We start from the raw sequence: 16,532 nt of genomic DNA on the forward strand, positions 1-16,532 counted from the left end.
AGTATTAAAATGCCACTATATAAATCCACAGCATGTCCACATCTTGAATACTGCATGTGGTTCTAGTCGCCCTCTCTCAATACTTAGAATTGGAAAAGGTACAGAGAAGGGCAACAAAAATGATTAGGGAAATTGAATAAGTTCCACAGGAAGAGAGATTAAAAAGAGTGGGACTGTTCATCTCGGAAAAAAGAAGACTGATGGGCTATATGACAGAGGTTTATAAAATCATGAATAGTGTGGAGGAAGTGTTATTTACCCCTTCACAAACACAAAAAGCAGGGGGTCACCTAACGAAATTAATAGGCAGCAGATTTAAAACAAACAAAAGCAAGTACTTCACATAGTGCAGTCATCCTATGGAGTTCATTGCCCAGGGATGTTGTGAAGGCCAAAAGCATAACTGGGTTCAAAAAAGAATTAGGTAAGTTCATGGAGGATAGGGCCATCAAGGCTATTGGCCAAGATGGTCAGGGATGCAACTGACTGCCAGATACTGGGACTGGATGATAGGGGATTGATCACTCATTGCCTTATTCTGTTCATTCCCTCTGAAGTGTCTGGCATTGGCCACTATCAGAAGACAGGACCCTGGTCTAGATGGACCACTAGTCTGACTCAGTATGGTCATTCTTGTGTGTGATATGGGCCCACCAAAAGCAGAGATCCTTTCTCTTCACAGAAACTCATACATGAGTGAGGATAGGTATCTTTTCTCTATTAAAACAGTGAAATTAAAGAGCTTACAGGTAACTCTAATTTAAGAGACAGGACTAGATTATGTAACTCCTCTACAGCTAAGGAGACACTTGCCTCAAAGGCTGATGCATCCAAATTCAATAGAAGTGTTTAGATGTATGCTGTATCCAATTTAGTTAGCTAAAATACATTGTTTACTCCAACAGTTAGATGCCATTTCAGATATATACTGAGTGAATCATCCGCTCTCCTTTCCTAGGTCTATTTTTGTATTTCACTCCACAAAGTGAGGATGCTACAAAAAGGTATTTCACTAGCCAGATAATATAGCATGCACTATGGCCACAAGTATGTGAATGATTATTATAATAATGAGGTCTTTCTACATAGCAGTTTATAATATTTGTATGGGGCCTCGCCCATGATACCTAAATACCAACTGTTTTTAATATGAAGATTTTGGGTTTAAAGTAACCTCACAGACAGCATTGCTGAAGACTTACACAAGGACATGAAAGTTGACCATCTAGCCACAGAGCAAGATGTCCTTTATAAAGTTCAAGTACAAGAAAAGGTGTCTTTTTCCAAGAAGATATCTACAGGTAACTTGTTTTGACTTTCATTAAAGTGCCTCTGTGATCAGAATCTCTCTCTCCACCCAGATCTCATTTACACTTTAGCCCTATAGCTAAATATCATTAGAAATACTAAGAGAGGGAACAATGGGGACAGCTGTTTAAGTATTAAGCTTTAACATCAGGCAGCAGGTAACTCCCATGCCCCTCCACACAACCTTCTACATCTATGCAGACAAACATGGAAAGGTACCCACCCTATTCTTTGGAGAGCACTGCCACTACGCAGTAGTTAAGATTTTCTTCTTCAATTAATATACCAAACATTTTCTTCAAAAAAGTTTATTTATGCAAAGCCAATAAGGAAGCGTTCTGTAAAAGTGAAAAGCTCATTTTACATATGATAAAAACATTTATGCATTTAGTCTAGGAAAAGTGAGGATTTTGAGTTGTCTAGTCATTTACAGGAATCTGCAAGCTTGTTTTAAAAATAGACATTGGTATTCAGTCACTTATTTTTCCCAATATCTAAATGCTGTACAGTTTGCTATAGCTCACTTCAAGGTGCCCCCCCCCCCCCCCAAAAAACAAATAAACCAGGGATATCCCATTAAATTCAACTATACAAGCTTTGTGCTTGATAAAAATCAAGCATTGATATAAGCATTACATTCAACTGAGAATATTTTGAATGTATATAGTAGTCAAAAAAAAAAAAAAAAACAACCAAAAACCAACAATAACATAATTTATATGAATGTCAGCCACTTCACAAACACCCAACATTCTTGTCTTCCTTTTCCTAATGAGAAAGTTATGTTCCTTGACCCTCCAGTTCTGACGCTGCTATATCTGGTTCTTCATCATTGTAAATGTTTTCAGCCTAGAGACACAAGTTATTGTATTACAAGTATCAAAAAGTGGTAGGCACATTTGATTAATAGTATTTTTTCAAATCTTAGATGTCATATGATTGCAGAACTGAGGAATAGACACTGAGAAAAGTATCCCTTTCCCTAACTTTAAAGAGGGAAGTCAGTTTTAAGATTACGTAAAATGGCTAGACTAATCAACACTAATATTAAAAGTATGTATATGATATTTGAAATTGATGCACTTTAGGCTAATCGTAATCCATTTAGCTCTTTACCCAAAAGATTTTGTCCCTATCTCATACCCAGTTTCAGTCTTACTTTAAAACTACTATCCCAGTAGTAATTTGCTTCCAAAAACACACATCCTTCAATTTACAAGGAAAAAACTCAAGTTGATAGAAGGGGAGTACATCTGTATATACATTTAGTTGATGTTATTTAAGTAGCTGTGGTTTTCTGGCTAAACTCATGTGGTGTCAATTTCTATCAAATGCATGTTGTTAGGCAATGGTCCTGCCTTTACAGGGACTCTGATAATGTAGGGCTTCCTCTTTTACTACTAAGATCCTATAACTAACTAGGATTAAAGACTGCCAACATGACTCCCAGAAGTCTTAAAAATGCAGTTAACTTTGCAATTAGGAGTTCTAGAAGCCATTTGTAAAACAAAAGCTTAGATTCTGGATAGCATAGCATAACATAAACCTGCAATATCTGCAAACTCACTCTGAAGATCTATTTTTCCTTCTTTTGAAGATACTAAAATATCAACTTAGCTCCAGTTAACTCATCTGTTGAAATGGATATTTTTGGTATATATTAGAAATTAGCCATTTTAGTTCAAGATATTCTTAATAAAATTCAAAATGATATACAAGTCATAACAGATAACTTTTTTGTATGAATATTAGTCTTAATGTTCAGGTCATAAGTTAAATGCATTTAGTTAGAGGAAAAAGACTGCCTACATGAGACATGGTCTGTCTTTTTTAAAGACTTTTTTAAGAGAAGGATAACCTCCTTTTTCATTTATATAATGAAGCAGAAAGCAATACAGAAATTAAGTTTGACACTCACCATTTGCCATATTTGCATTATGTTGTCCTCAGATACAGAGCAGATTACCCAAGGTTCGTTAGGGTTCCAACTAAAATCTGAAATCTTTGCAGTGTGTCCTCCATGAATAAACTATTAAGAAGATCAAATTTAATGACCCAAGACATCTCTAGACAATTACTGAAGTAGTGAAATATTTTAATTTACTATTCTCATTAGCTAACAAAGTAAAACGAAGGTATAACTATGTACAGTAGAACCTCAGAGTTACAAACACCTAGGGAATGGAGGCTGTTCGAAACTCTGAACAAAGCGTTATGATTGTTCTTTCAAAAATTTACAACTGAACACTGACTTAATACAGCTTTGAAACTTTACTATGCAGTAGAAAAATGCTGCTTTCCCTTTATTATTTAGTAGTTTACGTTTAACATGGTACTGTCCTGTATTTGCCTTTCTCCCCCCGCGTCTCTGCTGCTGCCTATTCCAAATGAGGTGTGTGGGGCTGACTAGTCAGTTCTTAACTCTGGTGTTCGTAACTCTGAGGTTCTACTGTAAGTGGAGATCTGAGGTGCAGTTTTAAAGAAGCTGCCTTAACACATACTCCACAAACAACATGTAAATGCCGCCCACACACACACTTCAGATCAGGACTGTTGAGGAGAAGGCAGGAAACACCATTTTAAAAAGCATTCTTGCTACCTGTGTTACTTGGCACAACACCCTCCTGCCTTTTCATAAAGCTCTATATTAGGTTATTTTACTCAGAAGCAAGATGAAGAGTTCTTACTGGATGTGGAAGTCAACCAATAGCAACTGTTTTCCCACATAGTTGTACACAAAATATAGTGGTCGCTTGTAAATCATTTGATGGAGAGCCTAACATGAACTAAAGAAGCTATTTCACAATATTTCCTTTCCTCCTGTAAGGTTGCTATTAGCAACACAGCCATTTATAGTAGCATTAAGTTGCTAAGACCTCTAAATGACTATCTACCTAGGAAACATTAAACACTATACTTTGTTTCAATGATCACTTGAGGTAGTAGTTTAGCTTTGGTTTATACATAGTTAAAAGTATAACCTACAGCTGTGTTTTCTAGACTCTACCTGACCTTGGATATAGGCAACATTGCAGCAATGGCACTCTGCGCAGCACTTATACAAAGGAGCATTAAGAACCGCTGCCTTAAAACTCACTTAGCAGTTGAGAGCCACAATCAAGTACCGAGAGATAGTGGGGCGTTGAAGAATTTGCCTGAAGTAAAATCCTGGATTAGACAGATTATTGGTCTGGTCTGCTATTGCAGTTCTTTAGTCTAAGAATAAAGATATAAGTTCTTATGAGGCATCAACAGGTCTTCAAGCTAAAGACAGCAAATACATACCAAAAGTTCAGGAGGCCCATCTTCTGCATCCTCTGCAGATTGCTCTTCTCCAATTTTACTGTAAAGAAAACAATGCTGTTTAAAGGAAGTATATTTAAACCCTTAATCTTGAAGTAGTTAATCTCACTGAAGCAAGCAAGAAGCCAATTTGTGAATTAAGGTTTTAAAAAAGTAGTAAAGTAAAAAATAGTAAAAAAAATGGACGGTTATGCCCTTCTCCTAGCAGGGGCACTCGCGCTGAGAAAATATCTTTGTTTTCAATTCCTACTCTTGCTACTTATTCTTCACCAGAAGTTTTAATCCTCAAACATGGGTCATCACAACTGGTTACTGAAAAAATCAGATTCTGCAGATTAGATCAATAAAGGACCCTTGGGGCAGAGATCACTTATTACTAAAAAGATGGGGGGGGAAAGACATGCAGAGTTGTTCAGAAGCTTTCCCCCCCCTTCTTCCCCCCCCCCATCATAACTGGCAAAGATCAGTAAAAAGACAGTATAGTATTCCTACACTGAAGTTTGCTAGTTTTTAAATAGAAAAAAAGCTTATCCCTAAAAATAATTAAGCCTACAATTTAAGTACAAATGCAAAGCCTACTGCATATATTGGATATTTGTCTGCTACCTACACATAGGTTTTAAATAAAGGAATAGAATCACTCTTTACCTTAGATCCCATACGTTTAGCCGACGATCAGTACCACTTGAAGCAAGAATTGTTTCATTATGAGGAGACCAGTGAACCTGTAAGAAGAGAACATCTCTCAAAAATGGGAGCATGAAGTTACTGACTTTGCATGTATTCTGAACTAGTAACTTTAGATGTGACCAACATTGCCAGTTTTAACTATAAGTGCTTGCACTGCTACAGCCATAACTGACCAACATTTTTAATAAAAAAAGGACAAGTTTAGAGAAGTTAGACTCAAAAATATATAGACTACTTCTCACTTCATGTACCCCAATATCAAGGCTTTCCTTCAATTCAGAGGATCTTAAGTTTCCTCATGGAAGAAATCCAACCACAAGAAATATACCATTAAAAACTGTTATACTACCATAAAGGGTCAGTATTATTTAGTTCCATTTTCTACAATGGTCAAGTGTGTCCACAAGTCACTTTTAAACCTGCCTAATCATACATAAAATGAATAGTAACTGAATAAAGTCTCACAGCTTTAAGGGAATATTTGGAATTAGAATTGCCTTCTGTTTGTGAATTTTTTTTGGGAAATAAATATTTTAGGAACATGAGTCTGGGTCAAGCTAAGTCTTATACTCCAGACCTCTATCATACATATCTTAGGAGATTTTTTTGACTCAAACAAAAAGACAGCTTCCCTGTGCATATCTTCTCAGGTGCACATGAAAGCAATCTTCTGGATCTACACTGGCTGCTTAGTTACCAGTTGATTTTGGAGAGCAGATTGTCATCTATAAATCCATAAATGGCTTGTGATCTGCTACTGTTAAGAACCATCTCTCCCCGCATGCCGTGCTACAGCTAGTGCAGAGTGCTCAAAGCTGGAGAACCCTCTGAGAGGAAACTGGTGCCCAGGATTTCTTTGAGAGGGATCCTCAACTTCAGAATCTATTCTTTACCCATCTGAAATAGCCCAAATCTGTTATCTTTCAGGGCACGCTGAAGGATTTGGGGGAGGCACAGATACATAGACAAGAATTGTTTTAAAATTCTACTGAGAAAAGCTGCTGGGCTTTTATACTTGCCCTATAAATTTTATTTTAACCCTAGTGAGAGAGCATCTAATGAAGCATTTCCCATAGAACGCCAGTTTGTGTGCTGCTGTTAAAGCAGCAAGTTAGAAAGCCAGCAGACTTGTGAATATACTTTGGGGGAGAAGAGGAAAAGTCTACTCACATTACCTATGTTGCTTAAACTAAGGCTTAATAGTGGCATTAGTTCAGCTATTAGTTCTTGAAACAGATCTCAGTGATCAGATATATTTCAATTGATCACAATATCAGAATTCCAAACCAAACCATATTCCCACCTGATCCGGAGCTCTCAGCAATATGCACAACCTTATTCTAAAACCTTCAAGTTATTCATTTTTCTTGTGCCCACCTGAAAGATTTCATCCTTATGAGACTCAAAAGAATGAAGTTTTAATTTAAGGTTTCGCAGATCCCACAAAGCCACAGTCTGTGAGGGAAAGGGGGAAAGAAAAAAAAAAAGATACTTTTACTCCAAAAGCCTCTGAAGTTACTCAATTTTCAATTAATACATTTTAGCTACCCTTTGCACTTGTTTTATTGGCATTTGTGACTAGTGTCTAAGCACACTTTTAGGAGCATATACATTCAATTTGTATAGTATGTTAAAAATATACATAAGTAAAACACCTTGTCAGCAGAACCAGTTGCTAGAATGAACTCGCTGTAGGGATTGAAGGACAGGCAGTTGACCTCGGCTGTATGGGCATCTACAGAATGACTTGGCTTGGATGTAGTATTGGACCTCGTGTCCCAACTTTTTTGGATGAAGGGGTGGGAAAAAGGAAGAACACAAAAAAAAAATGCCAGTCAAAGGTGGTAGAAGGGAGAACCAGTTCTCACACACTAAACCCTATTCAGCACTGACTTTTGCAGCAAGAGTTCTGTTCTTGAAACAACCCAGTCTGAAGACTTGCCTAAATGAACAGTTTGCATCCAGCAAGCTAGGGTGTGTGGATCTATAGCACACTAGTATGCTGCGCACTAACTTTTCATCTAAACAGGCCATAGTGGAATGAACATTGGTCACAAAGTTAGCACTCATTTCATACTACATAAAAACCGTACACATTAAATATCTGTACAAAGTTAACAAACGTTACTTTGGGACTAAAACATTCCTTCCAGACTGAAAAGCCTGGTATACAAGTTTCAACATTTAAAAAAAAAAAAAAAAAAAGGCAGGGGTGGGGATTGAGAGTCATTTGTCATTCCATACTGGTACAATCCCATCTGTTTTAGAACATACTAATCAGTTAGAAGATTTATAGCAGCCAGGTATTTCACTTTTTGGCAAAAACAAAGCATTCACTGTACAACCTCAAGAGTTTTCCATTTTATCAAGAGGAACGATTAGTCTGTCAAGTAATTTGTTAGAGTAAACAGTTATGATTGGATTCCTCACATCCCTGAAAAAGTTCAGAGCACTAGATTAATATTTAGTCAGTCCACCTGACCTGATGGTATTTGCAGCTTGCTTTTAAATAGAATTATCAGGTCAATCAAGGGGAAGGATGATCCAGGGGTTAGGGGACCAGCATACGACTTAGTGAGGCCTAGGTTCAATTTTCTGCTCCACTGCAGACTCCATGTGTGACCTTCGTCAAGTTACTTAGCCTCTCTGTGCCCCTTCTACTGTAATTCCTGGGTATTGTGAGGATAAATACATTAAGATTGAGGCACATAGCCTTAGCTTAACAAAAGGACTTGAGGAAGGAACAGCAGTGACAGCCTCCCTTATAACTTTTAGCCCCCGTTGGTTAGGTTACTCACCTGGAATATGGAAGACCCAGGTTAAATTCCTCCTTCCGCATGATTATGGAGAATGGATTTGAGCAGGGTTTCCCAATTCTCAGGCAAGTGCCCTATCACTGGACTACAGAGTCATCCTCACTGTCTCTATATTAAAACATTCATTGGGCTAAAGTGGAACAGCTTCAACAGGCGCGACTGAGAAACACTCTCTCCCTACCCCTCAGTATATGCCATAACCAAGTGGCTGTTTTGTGCTCAGATCACACACATGCCAGATCCGGCCCACAGGAGAGATAGGGAGGGCAACACAGATCTTCACCTGGTTTGAGAATTGCACTGGGGCTTAGGTGTCCAGATGCCTACCTAAGGCAGCAATGCACATATTTGGAGGTAGAAACTTAGGTGCTAAGGAACTTTTTACAGCACAAATTTAGGCGTCTAGTGATTTTAGACACCCACAAGATTAGGTGGCAGCTGAGCAGGGGTTCTATGGATCACAGCAACATGGCTTTGCACCTACAATGATGGGACCATAAAAGAACCCAAAATTTGTAGGTCACAAGAGAAACTGTAGAATCAGGATTCCCATTCACCATTTGTTTAACCACAGATCTAGATTTACAATGTAGTCTTAGTAAGAAAATCAACACTGAACAGGTTTCAGAGCAGCAGCTGCCTTAGTCTGTATCCACAAAAAGAACAGGAGTATTTGTGGCATCTTGGAGACTAACAAATGTATTTGAGCATAAGCTTTTGTGGGCTACAGCCCACTTCATCGAATGCATAGAATGGAACATATAGTAACACTGAACAGTAAGACAAATAGAAGGAAATGCACATTTAGGATTATTCCTATCCAGATTCCTAGAAATACAAGTAATGCTGTAAAATCTAGGTTATTTAACTTCATGTTAATGCAACAGAAGGCTAGAGTATTTTAGGATTGCAGGCCACCTCATAGCCTGAATAGATATCTTTCTTTAATTAAGCAGTGTGCAGTGCTTGTCTAGACTGTTGCATTGACAAGCAGGCAAATAATTATAAGTTCCAGAGAACTGCTCAGCTTCTCCCCACCCCCAACTCTCCTCCCAAACTTACATCATAAGCTTCTGATCATCAGCAACTGATCCAAATAAAGATTCATGAAGCAGATGCCATGCCACATCTTCTACTACTGCAGAATGTCCCGTAAAGATTGCTTTAGCATCAACAACTTTGCCTTCTTTTGGTCCTGCACTTATATCCCACAGACAAACAGTCTGCAGACAAAAGTCACATTTTAATACAATGTAATTTATTGTTCAGACTTGCTTTCCTGGTGTAAATCTTTCAGTATATGGATAGTAATTTAGTTGTATTCCAATTATGTTGTCTGATATCAGAATACAAGTTCAATATTCAGAGGTTTTAGAACTGTTAACATAGTTATGCCACACTGCTGGCATTCATGTGTTTTCTGTAACTTGAGACCATCATTCTTGTCTTTTAAAAAGCCTCATTTAATGAAGTTATGCCCTTAAACACCACCATCATAACTGCCTATAAAAAGAAAACTTACTGAAGCCAAAGGAAGTCTATAATATTCCTACTGGGGTCTCTGCCCAGACTTTATTAGAATGTAGTTTTTGTAGTCCACCAAATACTTCGACCAGCCTCAGAGACACAAAACACTGCAGGGGGAGGAGGGCTGGCGTGCGTGCCTGTGTGGGAGACATTGATCACTGTCAGGGGGCAGGGTTGGATGTGCGTGCATGCCAACAACAGAGAGACCGGTGTGGAGGGGTAGGGCTTTTTATTATGCACAAGGCAGGCTCTGTCCCTGAGGCAGAAATGTAGCAGCCTGCCTGCCTAGAAAAAGGCCAAGATTCTGTATGGGGATGATCCCAAAGTTTTAGAGCACCCAGTAGTAGTACAGAGGGCTGTATTTCCCAGTTCATGGTGTTCCAGATAAATAAAACAGACTTGGCCTCTAGTGATAGTTTTTAAAACTTCATCTGGATTGATTCTGATCAGTACATGTATGACTACATCCAGTATCTTTCAGTAATCAGGAAGAGAGTTGTCAAGTTTCGTCCTGGAATATATGGCTATTGACCTGACACATTCAAGAAGTTTCTGTCACTGTATTTGCATGGAGCTGTGTAAGATTCTACTCAAACCAAAATCCTTCAAGTTTACTTTCCACTATTGTTCTTTCATCAGAAGATCGCACAGCTAAGCAAATGAGATAGTATACTGTTCTTAAATGGAGTAATTTAACGGTTTAAAGCATAACAATTTTTGAAAATAAAGACTTAAATTAAAAGAAAAAGCAACCATTGTTAATGTTGCTGTTGATGGTTAAATTGATCTCATTCTCTGAGGCAGCAATATAGCAGCAGCCTGCCTGCCTAGTAACTATCAACTTCATGCTGTTAACACAGAAGGGGTAGAACCAGTGGATTCAGTACTAGCGGACAGATGTCTGTATCTCAGAGAAGATAACATCACAGAAGGTAATTGCACTGAGGAGCTTCTGCGAAAGGCCAGAGAAACAGTTGAGGAATATTTCATAGCCCCACCAGGTAACATCCCTTTACCAAAGCTACAGGAGCGAGCTACTTTTCTGCAAGTCTCCGAGTGAAAGTCAAGGTCTGGAATGCCGCTTCAGCTTTTAAGTCATCTGTGAGAATTGGCATATATGCAACCATGGCTGTGGAGTATCTTGATGCAAGTGTCTAATCCCAAGAATAACACCCTCACATAATTATTTGCTTTTTCTTCCTTCCTTTCTTCTGTAAGATTACTTTGAAATTAAAGGTTTGGTGTATTTTTCCAGTATTAAAAAAACAAACCAAAAAAACCAACACACATTGGGAACAGTTAACTAACAATAAGAACATTAACATTCTTAGTCAATTCCCCCAGGAGCATAAAACCTGTAAAAGTTTTAAGGCCCCTACATTGCCGGAATGATGTAAAGCCTTATAAATGACAGTCAGGGAATCAGCTAAGAAGATCTATGTACTTTCTTACTTTTTTTCCTCTGCCAAAGTGGCACAATAGAGTTAGATTACAGCTCAGGATTTATTTTACTTACCCATTAAAAAAAGACTGAGGGCAAATAAAACATTTACCAAGCAGTCAATAAAATGTCAGGACAATCAGAACCAAGCACTTCCCAAAGTACCCAGCCAGGTCCAGGACAATGATTAGCAAAACTGTATGACTTGTGTGTGAAAATCTGAGCAATTTAAAATGAAATTCTACTTTTTTTTTTGGCTGTTTGGTGTTCTGTAATGTAATTTAACTGGAATGCAGGGTGTTAGCTACAGTGTTTGCAACTTTCATGTTTTTAGGAAATGCTGAATAGTTTAGTGACTTTTTTCTGTATTATAGTTTAAATAAATTACCAAAACAATTGAAACTGGTGTGATTATATTACATTATTTTGATAGATAAAATATGCAGAATTTTTAAAAGCAGAAGTTTTTAATTTTTGTGTGTGAAGAATACCCCAAAGAGTAGCTATTACAGGATAGGCATTAACTAGCTATAGAGGTGTCGCAACCTCCTTCTGTTAAGGATGATCTGTCATGGTAAGCGGGCTTTCAGGGTATAAAGGATAGAAACATGAACATCTAAAATTTAAAATATGAAGACATTTTGATGCACGCGGGATGGAAAAGACCAGTGGAAGAGATTTTATGGAGAAAAATACTATTGGGCCATGTGAATCAGCAACTCTTCCTTTTGTTTTGTATTAACAAAGGAGGAAGTTAGTTTCTTACATGATCATCAGATGCACTGAGAAGGTGTCCACTCAAATTGGAATTCCATGATAAACCGTAGCCTTCTTTTTGGTGTCCTCTTAGCCTAAGGTCAGGATTACATTCTCCACTTGGGTCTGAAAAAGAACCAAACCATTGTTTAACTCTTAGAGCTCCTTTAAACAATAAGAATATGATGGATTATAATTGATGGAATTTTTATTTTTTGCATTGAAAAATAAAATAAAACTGCAAAATTGTCTGCATATGCTTACTACAAGGAGAAACAGGATTTGCTTTTCAATTTCCTGTTCAGAGTGGGTTACAAGACACTTGATGATAGCTAAAGATAGAGCAGGAGGACCCTCTGTGGCTATCACCTCAAGTCTGAAATACCTAGACAAAATTCCTGAGCTTAATTACCCCAAGCATATTCTAACTAATCCAAATTGTTTTTAACTAGCACGGGAGTTAAGGCACCTTCAGACACGTAGTGCTTTCGCATCACAATACAATAAACCAGACCACTGTCAGACTCATGTTATTACACTTTGTTTCTAGACTACATGTGTTATACTAGAGAAGATACTGTATACAAATTCAAGCAGTTTGACCCACCTGGTTTAGATGGATGTTTGGTGTAATCAAAAACCAGCACATCAGAGGAAGGTGTTTTTGTAGCAATGATGCACGGGTTCTGGGGCATGTAGCGAGCACGATTTACTTCACCTTCATGGTTAATTTTAATTTCAGTTTCAATTTTACCAGTTACAGATCCAAAGCCACCAAATTCTAGATATTTTTTTTAAATACATATAAAAAAAAGTTTTTGGTTAAAATCATGTGAACTATTTCAAGTGTGTTAAGCCAGTGTTCTCAGGCTCTTCATAATCGCAAGTTGTTTAACGTGGTAATACAAGTCACATGGAAGATTAATTACATTACACCCCTTTAATATAAAATCTTAAAAGTGATCTTATCTTGATAGCAGTGAAGTATTCTTAAACTGAACAGGTCATCACAATAAGTAGCGACCAGCCGTAACACCTTCAGAGGGGTACATCTCTTGCTCAAGCTAGTCTACCAGTTTGCTTTAGTGTCACAAATGAAAGACCTAATGAAGTCAACATTTATGTCCAATACAGTAACTCTTCACTTAACGTCCTCCCACTTAATGTTGTTTCGAATTTACGTCACTGCTCCATTAGGGAACATGCTCGTTTAAAGTTGTGCAATGCTCCCTTAGAACATCATTTGGCTGCCTGCTCTGTCCACTGCTTGTAAGATTCTGTCAAAGAGCAGCGACTTTGCAAGGGAGCACTGAACAAGTTCCTCTTCTCCACCTCCTCCCTCCCCCTCCCAGAAAGTCCTAAGCGCTGTCAAACAGCTGTTTGGTGGCAGGGAAGTGCTGGGAAAAAGGGGGAGGAGCAGGGACGTGGCGTGCTCCAGAGAGGAGGTGGAGTGGGGGTGGGAAGAGGCGGGCCTGGAGCATCCCCTGGCAAAGTCGGCACCTATTCTTCTGGGGGAAAGCTGTCGCTGCTGCTGTGCAAGGTGCTTCCTAGTGTCCTCGCCAGCAGCGGGCTGTGCCTGAGTGGGGTAAGCCAAGGGCACCTCCCAACCACAGTACAGTACATAATGCCTTTTGTCTGCCCCCCCAAAATGTCCTTGGAACCTAACCCCCCCCCACATTTACATTTAATCTTATGGGGAAATTGTATTCATTTAACGTCGTTTCACTTAAAATTGCTTTTTTCAGGAACGTAACTACAATGTTAAGTGAGGAGTTACCGTAGAAGACTTTTGCAGGAGGTTCTCCAATACTGACTTAACGTGAATTGTTATCAGCTTTCAGATTTTTTTAAAAAGGGTCAGTGTAAAATATATTAAGGCTCTAGAACAGTGGTTCTTAACCTTTACTGCAGTCTGCACCCCTTTGGTTCTCAAAATATGTTCTTGCACCCCTTATCAAAAATCGTTGAAGTCGGTCAGTTCTTTAAACCTAGACATATTTGTTGTTTGTATATTACAGTAATGGTTAAAAAACATATGCTGTTAATAAATACATAGATTTGATGAAACAAAGTAGTTGTACTTATGTGCCTGTGCTTAATTTGTGTTTTCGATGATTTACCTTCTAAAAAAACTGGCATGTCTCACACCCCCAGAAAGGCAATCACACACCCCCTAGGGGGTGTGTGCACCCCAGCTCTAGAACTACACTATATACCAGTGGCACACGTACCCATGGGGGTATGCAGAGGTCTTCCAGGGGGTACATCAACTCATCTAGATATTTGCCTAGTTTTATAACAGGCTACATAAAAAGCACTAGCGAGGTTAGTACAAACTAAAATACAGACATTGACTTGTGTATACCGCTCTATATACTAGAGACGGAAAGGTAAGTACAATATTTATATTCCAATAGATTTACTTTATAAATTATATGGTAAAGATGAGAAAATAATCAATTTTTCAGTTACAGTGTTCTGTGATACTTTTGTATTTTTAAGTCTGATTTTGTAAGCAAGTAGTCTTTTAAGTGAGGTGAAATTTGGGTTATGCAAGACAAATCAGTCTCCTGAAAGGCGTACAGTAGTCTGGAAAGGTTGAGAGTCACTGTTATATACAATGAACAAGTTTAGTATACAAATAGACTCTTAAGAAAAATATTTTTAAAGTTAAAGTTAGAACGCAATTAAACAAGATATGTACTGTTTAACACTGCTGCTAGAACACCACAATCTAAAAATTCCTGCAATACTCACCTCCCTTCTCACTATCATAGTGAGACGCATCAAACTGAGCATCATCATTAGGAATCTGGACCCTTGCAACAACCAAATGGTTTTGTTCATCGGAGGTATGTGTTCCCAACACTAGCCAATGAAGGGCATAATCCTTTCCTTCAGGCCTGTTCAATAAAAGAGACGGTCTTACAAAAAATTGAACACAGTTATACTATACTTGTAAATATTTTTTAGAGGCAAAGTTCTTCTGTATCATCCCAATTTCTATGGGAGACTACAGATTAATTGGGAAAAACACTTTCCCCTACCATATTAGGCATATCAGCATATATGTTTACAAGTAGAACTCCAGGTGTTCTTGACATCAGTAAATCTGACAAGTACATCTTTAATAAAACTGACATCCGTCTTTTAGAGCGTTTGTCACTATTGCTTGAATAGTATAAACAAGACTTCTATGCGCACATACTTTAAGTAGAGGCATTTTGACATCAGCCCCTGCTATGGTAAATCCATGTTAATGCAGGTAAAGGCTTTTGACATTGAACAGATTTTCCAGTTTTGGTACTCCAAGCAGTGAGCTCTTTATTCTGCGGTGAAGCAAGACAAGTAGTTCAGATACTGAAGACAGGACTGACTGCTTAAATAGAGATTATGTCCCTCTTGCGAGCTTCTACCTTTACTGGCACCCTAAAAGTTTATCCCCAACACGGCACAGGAGGGTTTACGCAGGTAACGGGAGTGCAGGCAGGAGTCTCACCTCGTCACATCAGGCAGCCACTGCACCGTGAGGCTGGGCCACTCGAGGGCGTGGGTCATCACCAGGTCATACAGGAATGGGGTGTTCTTCTTCCAGATTTTGTACTCTTCGTTGATGACACGCTCCTCCACGGTGTCCTCGAACACTGCACGGACGGGCGGACAGACAGACAGGCAGAGGCGCGCTAGGCGGGCGGCTCCCAGGAGCCGGGGCGGGTGGGGGGAGGGGGGAACACCCGCGGCTTCGCGTTTTAATTTTTCCCCCCTAAGCCGACGCCCGCTCGCTTCGAGACCCAGCGGCGGCTCCGCCCGGCCACGCGCTCCCCTCCGCGCGCGCTGCGGGCCGCTCAGCCCCGCGGCACCGGGATCGCCCCGCCCCGCCGCCCGCCCCGAGAGACCCGGAGCTGGGAGACGCCCCCACCTCGCCTTGCCCGGGGAGAAGAAACCCGCCGACCCCCGACCCTCCAGCCCGAACAGGCACCGGCCGGGCCCCGCCGTCTCTTACTCTCTTTATTCGCCATTTTGTGCGTGGGGCTCCCTCCCGCGCTGCGCTCCCCTCCCCCCGGCGGAGCTGGCGCCGCCGTCTCCGCCGCGGATGAAGCGGCCGCTCGCGCGCCGGCCCTGGGGGTCCCAGACGGCCTCGTTCTCCCTCCAAACCGTTGGCTTGGACTCCGAGAGACTCGCCAGCCCGCGCCGCCGCCAGAGCGCGTGCGCAGCGACCCGGCTGCGCTCCCGGGTCAGACCGCCACGACCCCGAGGCAGCGCCCAATGAACGGGGTCGGCGAGGCTGAGCCGAGCGGCAGCCCGCGTGCGAGGCGGGCCGCAGCTCAACAAGCCCGCCCCCCGGCCACCACCTCTTCCGGGGCTCGCTCAGGCAGCCAGGCAGATGGGCGCATGCGCAGGAGGAGAGCGCCCAACAGCGGGGGGCGGGGCAAAGGACGGGTGGGGAGGTGCCGAGCGGCCCAGCAAGCCCCTCCCCCCGCCTGACGCGGCAAAACAAACCGCGTGCCCCCACCCCTCCCATTAGCAGTGACGTCAGCGCTCCTCAGGCCCCCGGGCAGCCGTGAGGCCGAGCGGCCGGAATGCCCAGGCGGCTGCTCCCCCCCGCAGCAACCGTTCCCCACGCCACGTGCTCATGGGCCAGCGCCCCCCCCCCCCCCAGCAGAGCGGGAGGTTGGCGTAAAAATCATCCG

General features: G+C 40.7%; 1 protein-coding gene across 2 annotated transcripts; it reads right to left on the reverse strand.

The window, feature by feature from the left end:
• Positions 1–1,600: 1,600 nt before the first annotated feature.
• On the reverse strand, positions 1,601–16,308 carry RBBP7 (RB binding protein 7, chromatin remodeling factor). 2 transcript variants are annotated; one of them, XM_037901038.2, is made up of 12 exons: positions 15,845–16,308; positions 15,341–15,485; positions 14,599–14,744; positions 12,449–12,622; positions 11,852–11,967; positions 9,180–9,340; positions 6,957–7,083; positions 6,679–6,756; positions 5,260–5,336; positions 4,594–4,651; positions 3,227–3,337; positions 1,601–2,157 (listed from the first exon to the last, which is right to left on the reverse strand). In XM_037901038.2, the coding sequence occupies exons 1-12, from the start codon at positions 15,858–15,860 to the stop codon at positions 2,089–2,091; spliced, it is 1,278 nt and encodes a 425-aa protein (XP_037756966.1). In that variant the 5' UTR covers positions 15,861–16,308; the 3' UTR covers positions 1,601–2,088. The 2 variants fall into 2 exon arrangements, with proteins under 2 accessions (XP_037756966.1, XP_037756975.1); XM_037901047.2 differs by lacking the exons at positions 6,957–7,083; positions 9,180–9,340 and having other exon boundaries at positions 15,845–16,096.
• Between the last annotated feature and the right edge of the window lie 224 nt (positions 16,309–16,532).

Source organism: Chelonia mydas, chromosome 1, assembly GCF_015237465.2.
Source record: "Chelonia mydas isolate rCheMyd1 chromosome 1, rCheMyd1.pri.v2, whole genome shotgun sequence".
Classification (NCBI taxonomy): domain Eukaryota; kingdom Metazoa; phylum Chordata; order Testudines; family Cheloniidae; genus Chelonia; species Chelonia mydas.

Bases quoted from the DNA above. Each gene is read 5' to 3' on its own strand.
- RBBP7 (XM_037901038.2), bottom strand. The intron at 12,623-14,598 runs GTGAGTATTGCA...AAAAATATCTAG, and splicing joins CTATGATAGTGAGAAGGGAG to AATTTGGTGGCTTTGGATCT. The intron at 7,084-9,179 runs GTAAGTTTGGGA...CATCCAAAAAAG, and splicing joins GATGATCAGAAGCTTATGAT to TTGGGACACGAGGTCCAATA.